The 20,457-nt window shown below is 42.2% G+C and overlaps 3 protein-coding genes across 4 annotated transcripts in view; 2 read left to right on the top strand and 1 right to left on the bottom strand.

Annotated features, from left to right (window-relative positions):
• The window catches only part of dlc1 (DLC1 Rho GTPase activating protein), a 43,036-nt gene extending 33,448 nt beyond the window's left edge, over positions 1–9,588 (top strand). For both annotated transcript variants that reach the window (XM_079553915.1, XM_079553916.1), the window contains exons 5-14: positions 262–1,892; positions 2,464–2,643; positions 4,609–4,768; positions 5,138–5,345; positions 5,528–5,744; positions 6,141–6,255; positions 7,410–7,628; positions 8,111–8,328; positions 8,418–8,591; positions 8,676–9,588. In XM_079553915.1, coding sequence (XP_079410041.1) covers positions 262–1,892; positions 2,464–2,643; positions 4,609–4,768; positions 5,138–5,345; positions 5,528–5,744; positions 6,141–6,255; positions 7,410–7,628; positions 8,111–8,328; positions 8,418–8,591; positions 8,676–8,775 — 3,222 coding nt within the window. In that variant the 3' untranslated portion in view covers positions 8,776–9,588. The remainder of the gene's footprint in view (positions 1–261; positions 1,893–2,463; positions 2,644–4,608; positions 4,769–5,137; positions 5,346–5,527; positions 5,745–6,140; positions 6,256–7,409; positions 7,629–8,110; positions 8,329–8,417; positions 8,592–8,675) is intronic.
• The window catches only part of ugt8 (UDP glycosyltransferase 8), a 133,295-nt gene that overhangs the window by 111,146 nt on the left and 1,692 nt on the right, over positions 1–20,457 (bottom strand). The window lies entirely within an intron of this gene.
• Positions 14,198–20,450, top strand: lonrf1 (LON peptidase N-terminal domain and ring finger 1). The gene is made up of 12 exons (XM_079552972.1): positions 14,198–14,874; positions 15,745–15,866; positions 16,115–16,237; positions 16,801–16,995; positions 17,096–17,306; positions 17,454–17,547; positions 17,633–17,747; positions 17,838–17,959; positions 18,050–18,208; positions 18,293–18,455; positions 18,548–18,700; positions 19,663–20,450. Exons 1-12 carry the CDS (start codon positions 14,280–14,282, stop codon positions 19,819–19,821), a joined length of 2,211 nt encoding a protein of 736 aa, XP_079409098.1. The 5' UTR covers positions 14,198–14,279; the 3' UTR covers positions 19,822–20,450.

The raw sequence follows: 20,457 nt of genomic DNA, 5'->3' as shown, positions 1-20,457 counted from the left end.
AAGTCAGAGCTGACTGTTTACTGAGTTTACTGAGCACTGATAGATTTGCTTCATCAGTCATATGTTTGACCACAAGACCTCAGTTTGGCAACACTGTTTTCTGTGTTTGGCTCCGTTGTCATAATCTCTATGTGCATTAAGGTTACGGTAATCAGAATTTCCTCACTTCCATGACCTTATAAAATATTTTGTCTTTTTATGTGTATATTCCAATTCTTTTTAGTTCAGTGTCGCAGTACATAATTCTTCTGTCTGTTTTAGAGTGAAGACTCTGATGAAGATGAGCCCTGTGCCATTAGTGGTCGCTGGACCTTCCAGAGGGACAGCAAACGCTGGTCCCGAATGGACGAGCTGGACGTCTTCTCTTCGCTGCACGCTGATGATGCCCTTCCCCCATTTCCTAAAGACCAGGTGTCACAGAAAGGCAAGTTGCTTCTCCGAGAAGGCAACAGCTCTGAGAGTGTGCTGACTGACCTGAGTGAGCAGCCTGAAGTGGGCTCCATCCACAGCAGTGGCAGTGGCTGCAGAGGAGAGAACAAGAGTCCCTGTATTGCCCTCAGTGAGGTAGTTCCGAGCGGAGCCACACGCACCAGTTCTGTGGCCAGTATGTGCTCCTCCTCCGGCACTGGCTCCGGCTGTGCGAATGAGGACTCGCTCTCTGACGGTATGCCCCCATCACCCCTAGAAACACTCGGGCAGTTTACCTTCGATGTAAAAACTGCCTTGGCTGGACGAGGAGGTAGTCTGGATAGAGGGAGCAACAAAAGCACACGGTCTAGAGCTAAGAGTTTCCTCAAGAGGATGGAGAGTCTGCGCCTGCGTAGTGGCAGCGCCTCCAAGAGAAAGAAGAAGAGCAGCACCAGCGGTGGGAAGATTGAGATCAGTGGTCCTGTCATCAAAGAAGGACTTGACGATGACAAGCTTCGGAGTCTCAACTGCGTGGACATCTCCAGCATGAACCTGAACCTCAACCACCGCAACCCCACACAAACCATGACTTTGAACAGGAACCGCTCTGTGTCCTACTCCACTCAGGCCAGTAGCGGCAGCACTGGCAGCACTGGCAGCAGTCAGTCAGAGGCGAGCAGTGGGAGTGCAGTCAGCACACCCAGCCCAGTCACGCGAGCTCGTAGTCACAGCACAGCAGCTGGCTCTGGCAAGAGAGGAGGCATGTATTTAGAGGGATTCGATCCACTCAGTGTTTATCAACAAGCTTCAGAAAGACAGCCAACACCACCTCCCAAATCTGCCCCCGCAATCCCCTGTCACACAAGCTCAGACATTACTTTGGATGAACAGAACAACAGAAACAACTGCACTGTCCCCACCAACAGCCATGACAGGGAGGAAGATGGAGACGATGGCATGATCTTCTTTTATCTCCCGGAGGGTCACAAGCCCGGCACATTCCCAAAAGCCCTGCACGACAGCACTTCTCGCAATAATAATAATAAAAGCGAAAACGGCAACACGGTGACGCTCAGGGGCCGGCAAAGCAGACGGCAACGGCGCGGCTCCTCAGGCTCTGTAGACAGCAGCCGGCTCAGTTTTTACGACAACGTTCCCTACACGGAGAGAGACGAGGACACAGAGGAGGAGGTCAAACTCGAGGAGGTGCTCCAACACGTCAGCGGCCTGCAGCGCTTTGTGAACGCTTGGTCCGAGGCCGTGGCGGCTGATGAGGACGAGGAAGAGGAGGATGAGGAGGAAGACTCGGATTCTGCTCTGGACTCTGCCTCTCCGTGTCCGTCATCTCCTCTGCAGAACCGCCTGGAGGAGACGGAGAACGGCAGCGACCAGGACAGCACTGGCAACCCTCTGGGAGAAGTAGAGGAGGCGATGAGGGAGAGGAGGGACTCCGGAGTGGGAGCATCGCTGACTCGGACCAGCAGGTGAGGCAATCAAATCATTAGTTTGCTGTAAACCTGTCTGATTTAGATTATTGAACCACCAATTGAGAATACCTTTGTAAATCGAGGTAAAGAACTGCTGTTAAATTGTGCTCTTTTTTTTATTGGGGAAAATCCTATTCCTGTTAAAATTACAACCCAACTCCATATCTTTGAAATCTTAATCAAGACAATGCCATGGTTTAGCAAACAGAGTATGTATAGAAAGTCGCTGCGCAGGATGGGGGGCACGCTGAGACTCCTCTCCTTATGTAATGCTCAGGAATGCTTCTTGCGTTTCCAAGGGGACTGTTGCTGTTGTTGCAGGAATCCACACGAAGAAAGTCTATGGGAGGCATGCATTTTTCAGTCCCTGATTGATGCATACACAAATCCATCTAATCCCCTTGTCTGATCGCTTGCACATAAAGCTGAAGAACATTGTGTGTGGCGGCATTTGCATTATGTTTGTCCGTAAACACAGAAATGACGCACACAGTGTAGCTTCTTTTTTTTTCTCCCCCCACATCTGCACTCTCGACATTCATGACTCTGTTGCCTCTGTTCCCTGTAGGCCCCAGAAGCTGCGCTGGCCGAGCTTCCAGAACTCCCATCGGCCCAGCGTGGCCTCGGCGCAGCTCCAGATCGGCTGCCAGTCCGTTCTTCAGATGAACCTTCTTCAGAAGCTCTCTCTACTGCAGCTCACAGCTCTATTGGAGAAGCACACCCCGACCAACAAGCATGGCTTTAGCTGGTGGGTACAGTCGCAAAGGCACAGTTATTTGGTATCTCGCTAACAATGTCCATAAATTTTCATCAACTAAAGCACATTTTTTAGAAAGTGGACTAAAGAGTGGGCTGCGGAATTACTCCATTGACTGCTGTGTCATTTCTCGCTTTATGCTTAAAAATATATATATATATATATATATTTGTTTATTTATATTATATTTATATATTTATATCCAGTGTGGTGTGTTCATTAGCATGCACTGTCCCAACCAAATAAGTAAATAAATAAATCCCAATCTCTATACACCCACAATCTGAAATATGTTTTCATTTTTCCTAAGACATGCCCGACATGGAATGGTTTAAAGAAGAACTAAATAACTTGTTTACCTTAATATATCCTTTTCGTAGTCCTTCTGGGGGTAATGCAAGTGTTAATGAGATGATTGGAGGGTCTTTCATCTCCTCCTGGAATCTCTGGCCAGAAAACCACAATTTCCCTGCTCCGGGTCAGAGGCGCAATACACACTAATAGAATCACGAAGAAGAAGCCAACAGGCTAACGGGCAAAGCTAACTGCGGACTAGCACCACTTAAAGTATTTACAGCAAAGTTTGAGTGAAAATTATCTCCATTGTGTAATTGGATGTACGATATCCCTCTCTCCCTTTGTCTTTTCTGTTAGCGTAATATTGACAATTAATGAGTAAAAAAACCGCAACATGCTACAACACCTGCAGTGGCGCTTATGGCCTCTAGGGGCACGAGTTACTTAGTTCTGCTTTAATACTGTGCTATGTAATCATTGTCAAAGGCATACTGAGTTTAATAGTCAAATTAATAAAAATGGTGTCAATAACAAACAAAAGGTTATGTGACATCATGGCAGTGTGACAGTGTGATAAAAAAAATTGCGGTGTGCATAAAAACTTGACCGGCTTGACACTGGCAAATGAATGAGTTGGAGTGCTTTTCTAGTTTTCCATAAGTGTATATATAGTTGGTCAATTTGAGTGCAGTGCTCTGCTACCCAAAAGTTTTCCTTGTAAATAACACCACTTGAGTTAATCCATCTGGCCTGCGATTAGTCCGCCATCCCTCTGTCTCAATCCCTTCCATCTGCAGGTTGTTGTGTGCTGCGCTGACGGCTGTCCATAGAGGTTGGGTTTCACATTCTTTTCCCAGACCCATAATTGCTGTGAAGGGGTCTACATTGTCTTTTTTTTTCTACCCCCCCCCCACCCCGCCCTCCACCTCCTTCAACCGGGCAATCATGGCTATTCACACGCATGGTGTTACTGGAGCTGGGTAGAGATCTGCCCTTGACAATAACCCTCTCTCAAATCTTTTTCACCCACCTAAATTGCCTTCTCTAATAATCCTTTCTCTCAAAAATAAAAAGTGAAAGTAAATGTTAAAAACGGACTTGATTTTTTTTTTCTTCCTTCTTCTCTGTACCCAAGGCCAGGGCTGGAATAGGCGGCGTTATGACAGTCTTATGACAGGCCTGGACTTTTTCAAAGACAGAGGCTGCTTGTTGGTTCGCTGGAGGCCCACACATATTCAACATTCCGGGCCATGATCATAATGTGCGCCTTTTCCATTTTTCCAAACTGCAGCTAAAAGAAGCACTTTTTTTTCTCTAACAAAGACAGCCTTGTCCCAAGACACGCACAACATCTCACACTGTTCAGTTTCACACCCAAGGAGATTCCTGTAAATCTGTGGGTACATTCATGTTTCTGCTTTTGGACTGTAGGCCGTGCAGTGTACAGTGTGGAGGGTACAAAGAGGTGCGTCCCTCCCCTTTTGACACCAGGCGTACATGCCTTACCCCCTAACCCTGTTTATCCGCCCCCTCCATAAAATTGGAGACAGGCTTCTGCTGTGGCTTGGCTTCCGGCTTACACCATAAAGCAGAGTGTAAAAACTATTCTGTACATAGCATAAACGCGCATTCATATCTTGCTTGTCGTTTTTTTTCCAGGGCCGTACCAAAGTTCATGAAGAGAATCAAGGTGCGCGACTACAAAGACAGGAATGTGTTCGGTGTGCCATTACAAGTTATTGTGCAGCGGACAGGACAACCCCTCCCTCAAGGAATCCAGCAGGCCATGCGCTACCTGCGTAACCATTGCCTTGACCAGGTAAGCCAACAGTCCACCTTTTGATGAGAATTTATTCTTGGCACAGGAGTTCCAAGTAGAAGCGCAAATGTGGAAATCCACGCTGGTGATTTAGTGCTTTTCAAAGATAACAAAAGATCCTCCTCTAAGTAGCTGGAAGTTACATAAGAAGATAATGTATTTTTTACTTACATAAGAAACGGAACAAAATGTGATACCATCATCATAGTGTACTTCTAGGACAAGCTGTTCTCGTCTTTTGCTGTCCTCATTATCGTCTTAAACCAGCAGGCCTTGAAAGAGTCGAACTACCTCTGACTTTTGTTAGATACATAAATGTGAGGCTTACTTCTGTGCATAGTGTAACAATGTCATTTCGTTTATGTCCAGGTGGGTCTGTTCAGAAAGTCCGGGGTGAAATCTCGGATCCAAGCCCTGCGGCAGATGAACGAGGCGAGCGGGGCGGACGGGGGCGGGGTCAGCTACGAGGGGCAGTCCGCTTACGATGTGGCCGATATGCTCAAGCAGTACTTCAGAGACCTGCCAGAGCCCCTGCTCACAAGCAAACTCTCCGAGACCTTCCTCCAGATCTACCAGTGTAAGAAAACACAATACATCTCCATATCCCAGTCTAGTCGAGGATAGATTTCACTGAAGCGTGTTGTCAATGTGTAGACTTGCACAGTAATATCTCATTATTGAAACCGTCAAACAGATGTCACAAAGCACACGTGAAAATGCTTGTATCTATACTCATAACATGTTCTGTCTTCTCCTCAGACATGCCTAAGGAGTTGCGTCTTCAGGCCGCACGTGCCGCGGTGCTGCTTCTGCCCGACGAGAACCGCGAGGCGCTGCGGACCCTGCTGTGTTTCCTCAGCGATGTGACGTCTAACGTGTCCGAAAACCAGATGACGCCGACCAACTTAGCCGTGTGCCTCGCCCCGTCGCTCTTCCACCTGAACACGCTGCGGCGCAAAGAGAGCTCGTCTCCGAGGTACGCATGCGGACGAGAACGACTGCCTATTGAAGCTTTTGTAATACGCAATATGTTTTATGTACAATCTCATAAAAACAGGAAAGGAGCACTATGAAAACAAAAGAGCAGGATATTGTAGATGGAAGAGGCAAGAGGAAGAGCGGGGAGTGTAAGAGAGATAGCACAAATGTACAGGTTACGTAAACATGTCCATGCTGCATTCATATAGTAATGTTGTCTTTATTAAATTGTTTTAAAGTGAGCTCAGTTTATTTACATAGTATGTTGAGAGTGAAGATACACAGAATACAGATTATAAGAGGGCTCAGCCAGAGGTTAGATAATAAATGAAGTCCGCTCCATTTTAAAAAATCTCTCTTAATATGCTCTGTTCTCTTCTATTTGTGATATTAGGGTGATGAACAGAAAGCAAAATTTGGGAAAGCCGGACCAGAGGGACCTGAACGAGAACCTGGCTGCCACACACGGCCTGGCCCACATGATCCAAGAGTGCAGGAAACTGTTTCGGGTCAGTACATGGCAACTGTTGCCAACTGTCTACACAAACAACAGGGCAGCTTCAACATCGCTCCAAGCTAATTGAGACCTGTGTGTTTTACTGGCTCATGATGTGCTTGCTGACAGTAAATCTGACCTTGGTCTTGTACCGTGCTATTGTTACACATTGTGGATCTCGATGTTTGCCCTGTAAATATACACTCAGTTACATAACCCGCTGGTAACTCAATGATGCAGCAGATCAGACATTGGTTTTGCCCTCGTAGCATAAGAAGACAAGTTTGTGTACACTTAAAACTTGCGAGGGCATGTCAGGTAGAAGGCTGGCTTATATAATTATATGTATCTTTTAAAAGCCAGGGTATTAGGAGACCACTTGGCGACAAAAACAGGAAATAATCAAATTCCTACTGTATTACAAATCCATTTAGTCCAAGTAATTTTGAGTTTGTTGAGCATTCTCTGGCATTTGCAGTAAATAAAAAGTGTTGTTGTTTGGTTACTTAATTAAATTGTGAGCGGGTTTCCTGCCATGGCCATATCACACGGCAGGAAAATGAATTAGCTACCGGCTAATGTCCCTAAAATTAGATTTATATTAGCAGGCAGGGTTACAAAAGGAAGGCAACCTATTCAAATGGGGTTTAATGAGCTTCCATAAATCCTTATCATGAGACATTTCTGCCATGGTAATGATGTTTACATGTTGCTCTGAGATATGACAAGATAGACGGAATCTGATGCATTAAATTAAATTAAGCTTAAATTAATGGCCAGCTTCAGTTTGATTATGAGAACGAATGGCTCCCGTCACAGGACATTTATTAAGCTCATTTGTGGGAAAGCTCTCGGCATGTCACCATTTCAGACAGATTAGAAAGTGAGGATTGTTAGCGATAACGATGTACAAAGTTTTAACAAAAACATAGCTAAAAACAGAACATAAAAATCCGGCACAGCGTAGTCACCGCCTGAAAAAATGACCTCCTTTAAGTCTCAAGGCAGTGGGTCCTGGAGAGGTTTCCATGATTCCCTTTAAGAGCTCTATGGCACTGCATTAGAAACATCTTCAATATCTCGAGGTTGTTAAAGTGATGTTTAACTTCTCTATTTGACCTCATAATCATTATCATAATCATATTGGACATCATAATTTTTACACAGATCCCAGAGGAGATGAACCGCTGCAGGAACTCCTATGTGGAACAGGCGCTGTTGCCGCGGCGACTGGATGAGATGACCGGTGAGGAGGCAGGACCGGAGGGGGGATACAGGGCCTTCCTACGGGACAGCCTGGACGCCCTGCTCAAAGAGGCCAAAGACAAGTTCAGAGGCTACGACAGCTGCTCCACTCCCGAACACGCCGAGCTGGCCTGCAGGAAGGTAAAGCAGTCCGAGACAAACCCCACTGTCCCGTCAGCTCTCTGGCTTCCTGTATTTTATCTCCACTCTTCCAGGCTTATCAGTGGGAAAGTAGTTTCAGATGATTTGCACGTGTGAAAGAGGCTCGGTCCATAGTAGCAGATTTTTCACATCCTAAAGTTGGACACTGCCTCAAAATGACGTCATTCACTCACACACATACTCTCACTATCCCAGGCCTACATTTCCTGTTTTTAGTAGAGCTCCCATGGGCCATTATCTTCTGTCCAGTTTATTCTCTCAATGGAGTTCAACACTGTCCCACCCAAGTATCCATTCACTTTTTCCCATAGACTTAAAAAAAAAAAAAAAAAAAGTAATGGATTACATATGACTAAAGCAGTTTAATTTTACATTTGTTTTTCGCCTCTGGGCTCCAGTGTGTCATCTTTTCCCATTGTAGTTTGTGAACCAAGATTTAATTAAAATAACGTTCTTTCCAGGTGCATGATGGTTTTCCTCTGCGGCTTTGGAAAGTGACAGTGGAAATTCCCGCCACTCCCGAAGAGGTTTTGACTCGGATTCTGAGAGAGCAGAACCACTGGGACGAAGACCTGCTCGAAAGCCGAGTAGTGGAGACCCTTGATGACAAGATAGAGGTTTATCAATATATCCGGAACACCATGGCGCCGCATCCCACCAGAGACCATATTGTAATCAGGTAAAAGTTGGTGAATAATGGATACTGCTGGGTGGGATTTACCTATTGCAGTTTCAGTGACTTAACAAACTGCATGATTCATTCAATAGGAGTTGGGCGACAGACTTGGCCAAAGGAGCATGTGCACTTGTGTGTTCGTCTGTGGACCATGAAGGGGTGCCGATGGTCGGAGTGCGGGTCAATGTCCTCACGTCCCGTTACTTCATCGAACCCTGTGGGAGCAACAAATGTCGACTCACCCATCTTTCCAGGATTGACTGCAGGTGAGATGACCTACAGAGATCGAATTGTGCGTGTCTCATTACTTGATAGTTGATGGATTTTTTTGGTTTGTGTGTGTTTTGTAGGGGCCGTTTTCCAGAGTGGTACAATAAACTCTATGGACACTTATGTGCTGCTGAGGTGGCTCGGATACGTGATTCTTTTACTGTGCCATTGGACAAATAAATGACGCACAGGCTAGACTATTGATTTGGATTGAAGATCTGCACACACTTTGGAGGAGCGTTTGTGCATACACTTCAAAGGACAAGCCCTGGGTCCCATTTGAAGGACGTTGTTACTCTAATCCTATGTCACAGGAGACTTATCTGTAAAACTGTCCCATCCTGATGTCCAGCCATGCAGACTGTCACAGTAACTTTTATCCGAGCCAAAAGACAAAGTGACATTGTTGATAGGGGACACAAAGCTCAAATTTTATCCAAAGGTTGCTACTGCTTCTGAGAAGCAAAGAGATTTGGGAGTGTACAGTATATCTTTGTGTACGAGAGAGTGTTAATGAATACATATTCCCTGCACTGGTTTCCAGCTGCAGTAATGTACATACAGTGTTGTGTAAATGCAGCGTTTGTCACGTATTACCTCTGTACCTTTTTCTGTTACAGCAAAGCACATGACAAATACTTTGACACTTATGTATCTGAGAGTGAAGAATGATGTGAATGTGGCAGTAATACAGACATTAGACAGGATCCAGAAAGGTGGCAGGTATGATGGCACAGCGTGTTTCTCAATAGGAGGGAAGGGACTGGTGCTGGCTCACCAAGGATACTATGCACCTAATTTACTCATGTCAACATATTTTCATTTGTTTAGTCCTCAGCTTATTAAATGTGTACAAAATAGTTGGGAATACAGTAGAACTAAATGGACCAAATAAAAAAATAGATTAAAAAAACTTACCAAAGTGAGTGATTCCATAATGAGGAAGAGAGAAACTTGTACACAACTTTGTAAATAGTGTTGGGTTTCTAACTGGGACAACACATTAAAGCTCTGGTGCATGGAGGGAGTTCAGATGTTGAGAGCGGTCCTTTTATAAAGGTGGAGTCTCTACAGGTTTTACTGTAGCAAGGGGGCAGACTGAATGTGTGTGTGAACACAAAAGAAGGAAATATTTTGTGTAAGCTTTTTTCAACTGTTTCTTTAAAAGTAACAATTATTAGATCAACATTACAAAGCTGACCTTTGCCATAACACTCAATACATGTTGTATGCTTCATGTGGACTTGTATAATGAATACACTAAGCCATTGTTGATATAATACTTTGCTATAACTTACTGTTCTCTAACAGTGTTTTTGTTTTTTGCCAAATAACGCATGACAATGACAGTTAATTTAAAAGAAATATTTATACCTCAGATATACATTATGTTTGTGATGTGTCATATCATTTATGTTATTTTATTGAAAATTTCAAACAAATGTTTTATCTTTTTTATTAATATTATTTCTGTACAGCTTAATCAAAGTGCACTATTAAACGTATTAAAATGACGTGAGCGGTTTCCTTGAATTTATGTAACGCAAACCATTCAGGCAAACATTATGACCCCTGACAACTGAAGGAATAACTGATTGACCTCTTGTTCCACTTGGTTTTGGATGTGATACGTTCGACTGCAAATGAGCAAGACCATATTTTCGAAGCAGAGAAAAGTGTTTTGAAAATATGAAATTACATATGATAAAGTTCATTGTGAACATTCATAAAGGTTAGGCCTGAGGCAATCAGGAATCATTTTAACTTCTTCAGTATCAGACTAGTGGGGGATGAATACTGTCTGAACCCACCAGATCAGAAATTATTATTAAAATGATCACTGCTGCTGATAAAACAATCATATTATCCCTAAGTCTTTGTGAAAACATTTGAGTTTGAAGACCCTTTGGAGAACATGTTTTGTCCATTACTTTTTTTCAGTCCCCTCAAATCCATGACGTGTTCACAAAGTGCTGGCGGAGAGGGGGTATCAGCCGGCCCGCTAAACGCTGACCTCACTCCTCCTGTAGTTACTTACATAACCCATTCTCATAGCTAAAACAATAGAGCCCATTCTGCTGCAGCTGGCCGGGGATTCAACACTTCATATTTTAGACACTGTGTACTTCAAAATGTCAGCTTGGACGTTCTGTGCTTCACCAACCCATGTGCAGTTTTGCTAATGTCCAAATATTTGAATTGTTGTCATCTATAAAGTTAGGCTGTCTTGTGTAGTTGACGGATGAAGGTACTTTCCACTCAGTGTGACAGCAAGTGCAGGCAGGAACATGACTGAGAAATCTCACAGCCTATGTACATTTACCATCTTTATAATTAACACCTTGCACTCTCTCTTCCTGCCGTAATCCTCTTCAATTATTTTTTGTATGAATCCTTAGTCCCTGAACAATAACCGTAGCTCGTATCCCACACATTTCTCATCTTCACAACTGTGCCGACTTCAAATGTTGGTATGTTTTTGGCTGAACGTGTGTGTATTTTTTGAGGGAACCCAAACACCTTGAAGAGATTATGTATAGGGCCAGATAAGACGACCATGCTTGGCCAGCATTCCAGCATCTCGTGTTGAGAATCGAGAACTGGCCCTTTCCCACATTGATAAATGAAAAATGGACTTGTGAGTCCTGGCTTCCCTTGGCAATCTGTTAAAAATGCATTAGAAAGAAAAACGTATTTTAATGTTATTTTTAGAGAAAAAATATTTTTAATGATAACTTGGGGTAAAAGGTTTGAATACCATTTTGTATTTACTCTATTTCTTTTTTAACACAATGCAGTTGGCTGAACCTCAGAGTTTAGGGCAGGGGTGAACAATTAATTTTCACAAGGGGCAACATCATCAGAAACCTGAATTGAGTCAGAGCCGAACCAACAATAACTCAAACTTATTCTGCTCAGCTTTATCCTGGTAAATTGCACTAAATTGTATTCTGAATAGCTGATGCTGTTATTTAGTAAGACCATCACTTTCATATTAAGTCAAGGACTAAACCACATGTAACCAGTCCAAAAACAGGAAAATGCCGAAAAAGCTGCGGGCCGGATTAAATTGTTGGTAACTGGTATATCATATACTCACCAATTTATACTGATGGTCATGGGTGCAGCATGCATATCCCCTTTGTGTTACCATCTTTCTGTGCCCATGGGTATCCTGCACAATCAAAAAACACGTATACTTTACTACCGGTGTGGCATACCATTCATAATTAATAGTTCATATACTACTGTGCAAGTTCTGAGTCATTAAGGTGGTTGATTCTATTTTATTGAAGCAACTGGACTCAAAAATGTACAAGTTCAGACGGTTGCATTGTTCTTAAGCCTAAAAGAGAGAATTCAAATGTACCAATGAATCCAGCCATGTGCAACCTCATTGTGGTCTGTGCCATTCTCAAGCCCCAACACATTGGAGACGGTTATTTCAGCAGTAAAGGAAAAATAAATAAATAATAATAATTTTTAAAAAATCCATAATTATTTTCATTATGCCGTCACAGGTTAAAGTCTTCAGTTTTAAGACACACACAACGATATTGGTATTTCCACACCATCATCTCAATAACAGAAGTTAAATGATTCAGAGCTTCTTGTCTGTTTTAAACAAAACAGCTGTCTGACTGTATTCAGGAGCAGCAGTGTTTTTTTTATTACATTACAGAACTCAGCTGCTATTGCTGTTGGTCAGCTTTATCTCCGACACACAAGTGGTTCACAGAAGATCTGGAATGTCCTGTTGAAGATGGGAATGTTGTGGTGAAAGCAGCAGGCGAGGGGATTGTTGTGTCATTTTGTACATGACACAGTTTTATCACAAACAGATATTCCACCAGCTGAAAGAAACACTTAGCTGTGAGCATTTGAACTGTGGTAGAGATAACGACTCAAACAGATGTGACTCTTGTGTCGTGTAGTTCACTGACTTAATCATCCAATCCCGAGATGCGTCAGAAATCGACCAAGTGCTTACCCTTCATTCAGACGTGCTGTATGGCCTTCCTGTTTGACAACATTTGATCAAAAATAAAAATATCTAATCAACACTACTTTCCCATTTGATCAAATTGTCATGTGGCCTGTGGTGGACCTGTTATAGAACACAAGGGTATTTTTATGAGAACTATAAAGAGTGATTAGGTCTCTACTATTAACTATGTACTATTAGCTACGAGTTGATGCGGACCTGTCTGGTCTTAGTGCGTGCGCTCAGTCACGCAAAACGACAAAGACGTTGTTAGCGTCTGGCTCTCTCAGTGTATTCCTATAGCTCGAAACGGGGTTGAAGTTAGAAGCTACCACGCTCTTCCACGGGCACATACAAAGACCAGACAGGTACGCACCAACTCGTCTAAGCTCAGGTAAGAACATATCTCAGAATGGAAAAACAGTGGCCTATTCCTTTAAGCCTTCGCATGTGGCTGTCGAATACAGCACAGTCAATAATGACAATGGGCTCCATGTGTCAAGTTGGTTGTCTCTTTGTTCTAAATTATAATACCAGAATGGAATAGAATCAGGATGCGGCTTGTCGTTCAGTTCAACATCAAATCACAGTGCAATCGCATGTCTCATACAATCACTGTAGCCTAACCCTTTCTTCCCCTCTCAGACAAATGTAGGCTAGATATTTGCTGCCCCCTTCTGGTTACTTAACTTCAACAACGATCGAAAATTGCTCTGATTGTATTATAGTAACTAGTTAACGACTGGCAACTAACATCAAACTGTTGTTTTAAATAATACATCCACGGTTGTTTGTCACTTAACGCCTGTCAGCAAATTTGCCCGTGAAAAACCGTGCACATTTCGTGGCACTTTCTTCCTTTTTCCTCAATCTCATCGACCACTAGAGGGTGCTGTATGTCTATGTAATAGGCTGCACTGGCTCCTATGTGATCTGCGCATATCCTGTGATAATTATGTGACATAGCCTCGGCTGGTTATCATTAGGCTATTATTATTTAAAAAAAAATCTGATTCACCTCAAGCTTTTCACAACCGATTGTCGTGGAACACAAATAATAATGATGATAATAATAATAATAATAATATAGAAAAATATAATAATAGAAAAAATAGAAATAGGCTATATATCATTTAGCCTACAATTAGTCTAGTTTGTATTCAATTATTTCAATTACAATATTTTATAAAAAAAATATGACGAAAAAGGAGCAACATTTATTTATTATGTCTATGTCTGTATTTTAAAATTTCGTAATAATCGGGTCAGAAAAAACATGCGCAAAAAAAAAAAATCCTACGAAATGGTAGTGTTACAAAATGACGTTATACAATGCTACAAATAGCCTTCTTGAGAGATTTGAGAGATCCTATCTCTACCGCGCCCCTGATAGTTGAAGAGACTGTGTTAGACTATATAAGCATAGAGTAAAATGTCCGCTTAACAAATTGAAGAGACGGCAGGAGCACTTTAATTCGTCTCTTCCGTAGTTATGAAACTTTGAAACGCAGGTTTTGTAATCGGGGAATCTAACCAATCACAGCGCTAGTCTGCTAACCACGTGACGCCGATTTTATATAACAAACAGGGGCTCAATCTGGAAGTCTGATACACCGCTGCCCTGAAGTGACCGCAGCCGCTTTAGAAATGTATATTTACACTACCCGAAGACGCTTATAGCATTTTCTACAAAACTACGATGTCGATCCAGTCACAAGTGGCGCAGGAGGCGTCGGAAAGAAGCGCCTTCTACATCGAGGAGGACTGGGACGACCTACCTGAGGAGAAGGAACACCACGAACTCATCTTGCAGAAAGCAGACGCTCTCGCCTCGGAAAACTGTCTGAAAGAGGCCATTCACTTGTTTTCTGTTGCTATGCGGTATGGCCCACTGAAGCCGGAACAGCTGAGCACTTTTGTGGACTGTATTCTACGCAATTTCAAGAGGAAAGCTGAGCCATCTTCAGAGCAGCGGCTGTATCCAGTGGACATCTCGAAGGACGACCCTTTTGACTGCCCAAATTGCCATCATTTTTTAGGAGAACCTGTGACTATAGCCTGTGGACATACTTATTGTAGAAGATGTTTGCAACGATGTCTGCTGAGTAAATGTAGGGTGTGTAATGACGCAGTCAAAGGAGATATCAAGGCCAATATACTGCTATGTGCACTTTTAGATAAATGGTTTCCAGAGGAACAGAAAATATCCAAAACTGTGGGTGAAGTAGATGCTCTTTGTGAAAGTAGACACTATCAAGAAGCTATGTCCCTGGCATCTGAGCTCATAGAATCAGGTGAGTCAACTACACAGCATGCATAACATCCATGTAGCCCAATAATGACGGTGTTTCCTGGTCTAGTGCGCAGGCTCACGCAATGGAAAACTTGTCGCCTTTGCCACATGTTAGCTTAGCCTTTATCATGTATGCGTTCAAATTGTGGGCCAACTGTGTCATGGTATTTCGACTGGCCCCACTGACCAATATTATGAAACCGTGCCCCACTTCTTGGTGGACCTTGGGCCACCTCGAGGCTCAGGGCCTTTCCATTGGTGACGAGGTGAGGTCGATCCTCAAGTTCAGCTTACGAAAGTGTCTGTTAGAGCATGCGCGGTAGTAATTGAAAGTTGCATAAGGCAGGTCATGACACATTTCATATCTGTCTAAAGTAAGCAACTGAACATGCAACATAATTTCAGTTGCCTTGAAAATTGTGTAAATGAAAGATAATCTTACTCATAAATTGGCCCAATGGATAATGCCCTTGTGTCATGATGCACACTGTAATCTAGCAGTTGGTCTTACATTGTTTTCTTACAGGTTTAACACATGTTTAGTTCCTTTTCCCCATTGCATCTTCTGTGCAAAATGGACTAAAGTTTCATCCAGTTGTAGGAGCCTCCATGTATGTAGGTCAAGTGATATAATAGCCTACATCTCTCATAGTCTCATGTAGCCAACTGCTTCAATCTTGGACTTATTTTCATAAAACATTAACACATTCATTTTCTTTGTATTTATGCCAGAAATATGTTAATGTTTGTTAATTCCAGCATTATTGATACTGTATTTATTCCACCAATGTTTGACATTGCTCTGCAGCTACTCTTACCACATACAGTACATAGTATTAAGGTATATAATTACATTTTTGTTTTTCTTCAGGAAATCCAGATTCAACAGTCGTGGCACGACTGTCTCGTGCAGAGGCATACATGGCTGCAAAACAGTATGACCAGGCTTTGGAGGACACCGAATCTATTCCCAACACTAAAAACTCTGCAGAAGTAAGTCAGGATCTGCTGTCCTTTCCTCTTCTCATATAATCTCAAGTACTTTAATTACTTCTATATTTTCTGTGGTCATTTGACTTTGCAAAAGAGTGGTGGGTGATGCATTATAGCAATGTGGTTATATGGCATTTCAGTCTGCAAGTTTTAACTGACAGTTTTAATTTCCAACAATAGGACATTTATTTTTGTGCTGCTTAATAATACATAACAGTGAAGAGCACTGACTGAATTTCTGCTTTTAGGCGTTGTTTCAAAAAGCCATGGTGTTGCATAAGATGGGCCAGGTGGATGAGTCCCTTCAAGTCTTCCTGCAGTGTTTGTCTATAGATGAGAACTTCCCCTACGCTAAAAGACAAGTGGAAAAGGTGAGAGAGATGTGGATCACATAAGCTCTTGCTCTCTCTAAATAACTTATCCAGTAAAACCTGATTTTCTAATAACATTATATAACTTCAGTTTAACAAAATGTTCCTGGAAACGAACTGTTACAACACTTTCATAAGTTGTTGTAGCAGGTCGGGTCTTGTGACTCTGGCAGTGATCACATTAGTAACACGTCACAGCTTCAGTTACACAAGAAACAAACTTCATATCAAAACTTTTTCACTTAAACACGTTCTGTCATCTCAGACATGTAAAAGATTTGCATCTAACGTCTTCAGATCAACATTTATGTAACATACATAAAACTGGCTGTGCTGGTCTGTCAGGTTTTTTTTGCTTAAAGCAATTAGGAGGCATTCACTGCATACCATAAAATCAAGTCAGTTAGTTGCTGTACGCCTGTGTTGCATAACTCTGATATCTGTACTAAGGTCAAGCTGGCAAGACTACAGTTCCAGGAATAACATACAATAGTGCCGCATAATAATTCTGAAATTAACACAGTAGCGTCATATACTGATTCTGCGATGATTTTTCATTTCAGATTTTGTGTGATCTACTTTCTCCGACCCATGAGAATGTCAAGGTTGGCTTGAGAGAAACAACTCAAAGCACTTCTCCTCACTTGCGCAGTAAAAGCCTCGTACCTGACACACAAGCTCAACCTCAGAGCCCAGTTCAAAGACAAGAGCAGCAAGGCCGTGCTGCTTCTGCACACCGTTCTCTGGACAGTCATGAGGTATTCATTGGCCTCAGTGTATTTCATTACATTTTGCTTTGATCAATCCCACATCTATTTGAAATTCCCTATTTTAACTTTGTCTTCCATCATTGTGAAGAAACGCTGGGAAAGCTTAGAGCGGCCTGGTCTGAGCAGAGCCCTTTCCTTACGACTGCATGGGTCTAACAGTGATGAGGGCTTAAAGAGGGTCTGCTCTGCTCCACAACTGAGTGACCATCAGAAAGGAAGCCTTCTCAAGAGGAAGCTGTCATTCTCGGAAGCAGAGCACAGTGTTGTAGATAGTGGAAGCAACAAGCATAAAAAGCAAGGTTAGTTACTATGAAGCACTCTGCTGTATGAGCCTTTTTAGTTGAATTTCATTAAAGTTTAATTATTGTTTTGAAAGATTCACTGTCAAATTAAAACTTTGTTTCTGTTATATTTAATTGTTTATTTCCACCTTCTACCCTTCCTAGGTCTCACAAAGGGCAAGCAACATGCCACTAAAACGAGAATATCGCAAGTCAGTGGTCTGGATCCCAATGATGTTGAGTGCTCTCTTTGTATGAGGTAAAGCCTTGTGAATGCCCTAAACAGAGCTCATGGATTTTATGCAGCACAATGATGTCTCTCTTTTCTCTGATGTCCACTGCAGATTGATCTATGAGCCAGTGACTACTCCCTGTGGACACACTTTTTGCAAAAGCTGTCTTGAACGCTGCTTAGACCACATGCCTCAATGCCCACTCTGCAAAGAGAGTCTGAAAGAGGTGCTACACACTTTATCAGTAGTTATATTTTTTAAAAAAAGGTTATAATATTTCAGTGTTACTCATTGAGTTATCCTCTGATCATTTCAGTATCTAGCATCTAGAAAATACATAGTGACAAAGCTCTTGGAGACATTGATCAAGCGATTTTTAGGAGAAGAATACGAGGACAGAACAAGAGTCCATCAAGAAGAAACTAAAGAATTTTCAGAGTAAGCTTTCCTTCTCTGTTTTCCCCCCATATATTGCTCTATGCTTCAAAAACACTAACCGCTTTGTCTGCTTGTTTGATTTTTGTGCAGTTTGATGAAAAATGTGCCTATCTTTGTTTGTACCATGGCTTATCCCACCGTGCCTTGCCCTCTACACATCTTTGAGCCTCGGTATCGCCTGATGATTCGCCGCTGCGTTGACACGGGCACGCAGCAGTTTGGAATGTGTATCAATGATAGCGAGAAAGGGTAAGTTCACAGTGTCAACAAATTTACAATCTGGGAACTCTTATATAAATGATCTTATATAAATACATCTTTGTGTGTGTGTAGGTTTGCAGATTATGGCTGTATGCTTAGTATCAGAAGTGTCCACTTTCTCCCTGATGGACGATCGGTAGTAGACACGGTTGGAGTCAAACGCTTTCAAGTGTTGTCTCGTGGAATGAAGGATGGCTACAGTATTGCCGATATCGAGCATTTGGAAGACATAAAGGTAGAACAAATGTCTGCTTGAACTGCTTTTTCCATGCAAAAGTTATGAGTGATTAGTAGTTTTGTAATATGTAATATATGTGTTTTTATCAGGTGGAGGAGAGTGGGGACCTTGAGAGTCTACAAGAACTACATGATGCAGTATACGCACAGGCCTGTGCATGGTTTCAAAACCTCAAAAATCGCTTCCGCAATCAGATCCTACAGCATTTTGGGACAATGCCAGAGCAAGAGGCTGACATTCAGGTAAAAGCCTTGACATGTATTTTTGAAAAATTTGTCTTAAGCAAATCAGTTTGGTGAGCTCACTAAAGGAGGAAGAGCCAACAATAAAGTCAGTTGTGGTCATTCTTGGCTATAGCTCTTCTCATGGCAATGAATTATTATAGTCTGATTCGTAGGATGACTACCAGTACCAGGAGGAGTTACTTAACATTTTAGGTTAAAGAGCTTTACATTTAATCTCTCTGGCTGTGTTGCATCACTGTGGTCACAAGTCGTGTTACAGACTAATTAAGCCTTGGATATTTCTTTCCTGAACTCCTCTTGTTTTTGTTGTAAGACACAGTAAAAAAAAGAAATCTCATTCTCCCATTATGATATTATAATACAATTAGAGATAACCGTGATGCAGACCCTATTGAACAAAAAGTTCACCTGTTTCGTTGTGAGTTTTTAAAGCAGTACTAAGCAACTCATGCCCCTAGAAGCCATAAGCGCCACTGCAGGTGTCGTAGCATGTTGCGTTTTTTTACTTTAAATTGTCCGGGAGATTAAATACTAAGCTGATAGAAAACATCCAATTACACAATGGAGATTTTTTTTTTTCCTACAAACTTTGCTGCAATTATTGTTTAAGTGGCACTAGCCCACAGCTAGTTTTGCCTGTTAGCCAGTCCGCTTCTTCTTTGTGATTCTATTAGTGTGTATTGTGCCTCCGACCTGGGGCAGGCAAAGCTGCAATTGTGGTTTTCTGGCCAGAGACACCGGGGGGATATGAAAGTCTCCAGAGGGACTACGAAAAGGATTTATTAAGGGAAACAAGTTGCTTAGTACTGCTTTTGAAGTTATATGTTCAGATTTCCCATACCTGAAAAGTGACATGTAATTTATATGTTTCTTTGCATAATGTGACTCCCTTCATTTGTTTTAAGAACGATTGTAACAATTGCATACATTTCACAACAGAACAATGTGTTTTCTTTTAGGCAACCGCTAACGGTCCAGCCTGGTGTTGGTGGCTTCTAGCTGTTCTTCCCATTGACCCCCGGTACCAGCTGTCAGTCCTATCGATGACCAGCCTTCGAGATCGCATGGAGAAAATCCAGAATATTCTTACATATTTGCAAAGTGTCCAGGGCAACTAGAGCTTCCCTTCACATACATTGTTTGAGTCTAGCCATTGAGTACCATCCACCCTGGGATGAGAGTAAATACGTATAAAGGGAGTCAATACTCACTGAAGTTAAGGATAAGGCCAAACACCTCAGGGATTCTTGCAGTCATTGTGTAAAAGGCAAATCCCCTACAACTTTTCCAATTAAGATTAAACTGATAGTACAGTTTATTTGAAGTAGCCAGATAAAATACACTAAAGGCTTTCTTTTTGCAGTGTTGCACCACGAGTCATGAAACACGGCTCAACAAAGATGCACGCAATTCATTTGACAAAGTACTTAAAATCCTCATGCTGATAGAGAAAAGTGAGAGTTGACTTTTTTAATTTAGTGTTTTAAGGACCTTTTGGGTGATATCCCTCAATCTGCTGCCTATTTCAGTCTTCACATTTCTTCCAAATCTGTAATAGTGACGCTATGTTATTTTGCGGGGCACAAATATGAAAAAAACAACAACACAAAGATTCCTTAACTCAATGTGAATAGTCACAAACTCCCTATCCCATCAAAGATATCATGGCATAGTCTCTATCTTCCGCAGTCCTTCGTATGGTATTGAACTTGAAATTTTGTATTTGTACGTATTTTGCTCTGAGAAAGTTGACA

This window comes from Gobius niger (genome assembly GCF_951799975.1).
Source record: "Gobius niger genome assembly, chromosome: 3".
NCBI lineage: Eukaryota > Metazoa > Chordata > Actinopteri > Gobiiformes > Gobiidae > Gobius > Gobius niger.
Note: the sequence above shows the minus strand (reverse complement) of the source record. Positions and strands in the feature narration are given on the sequence as shown.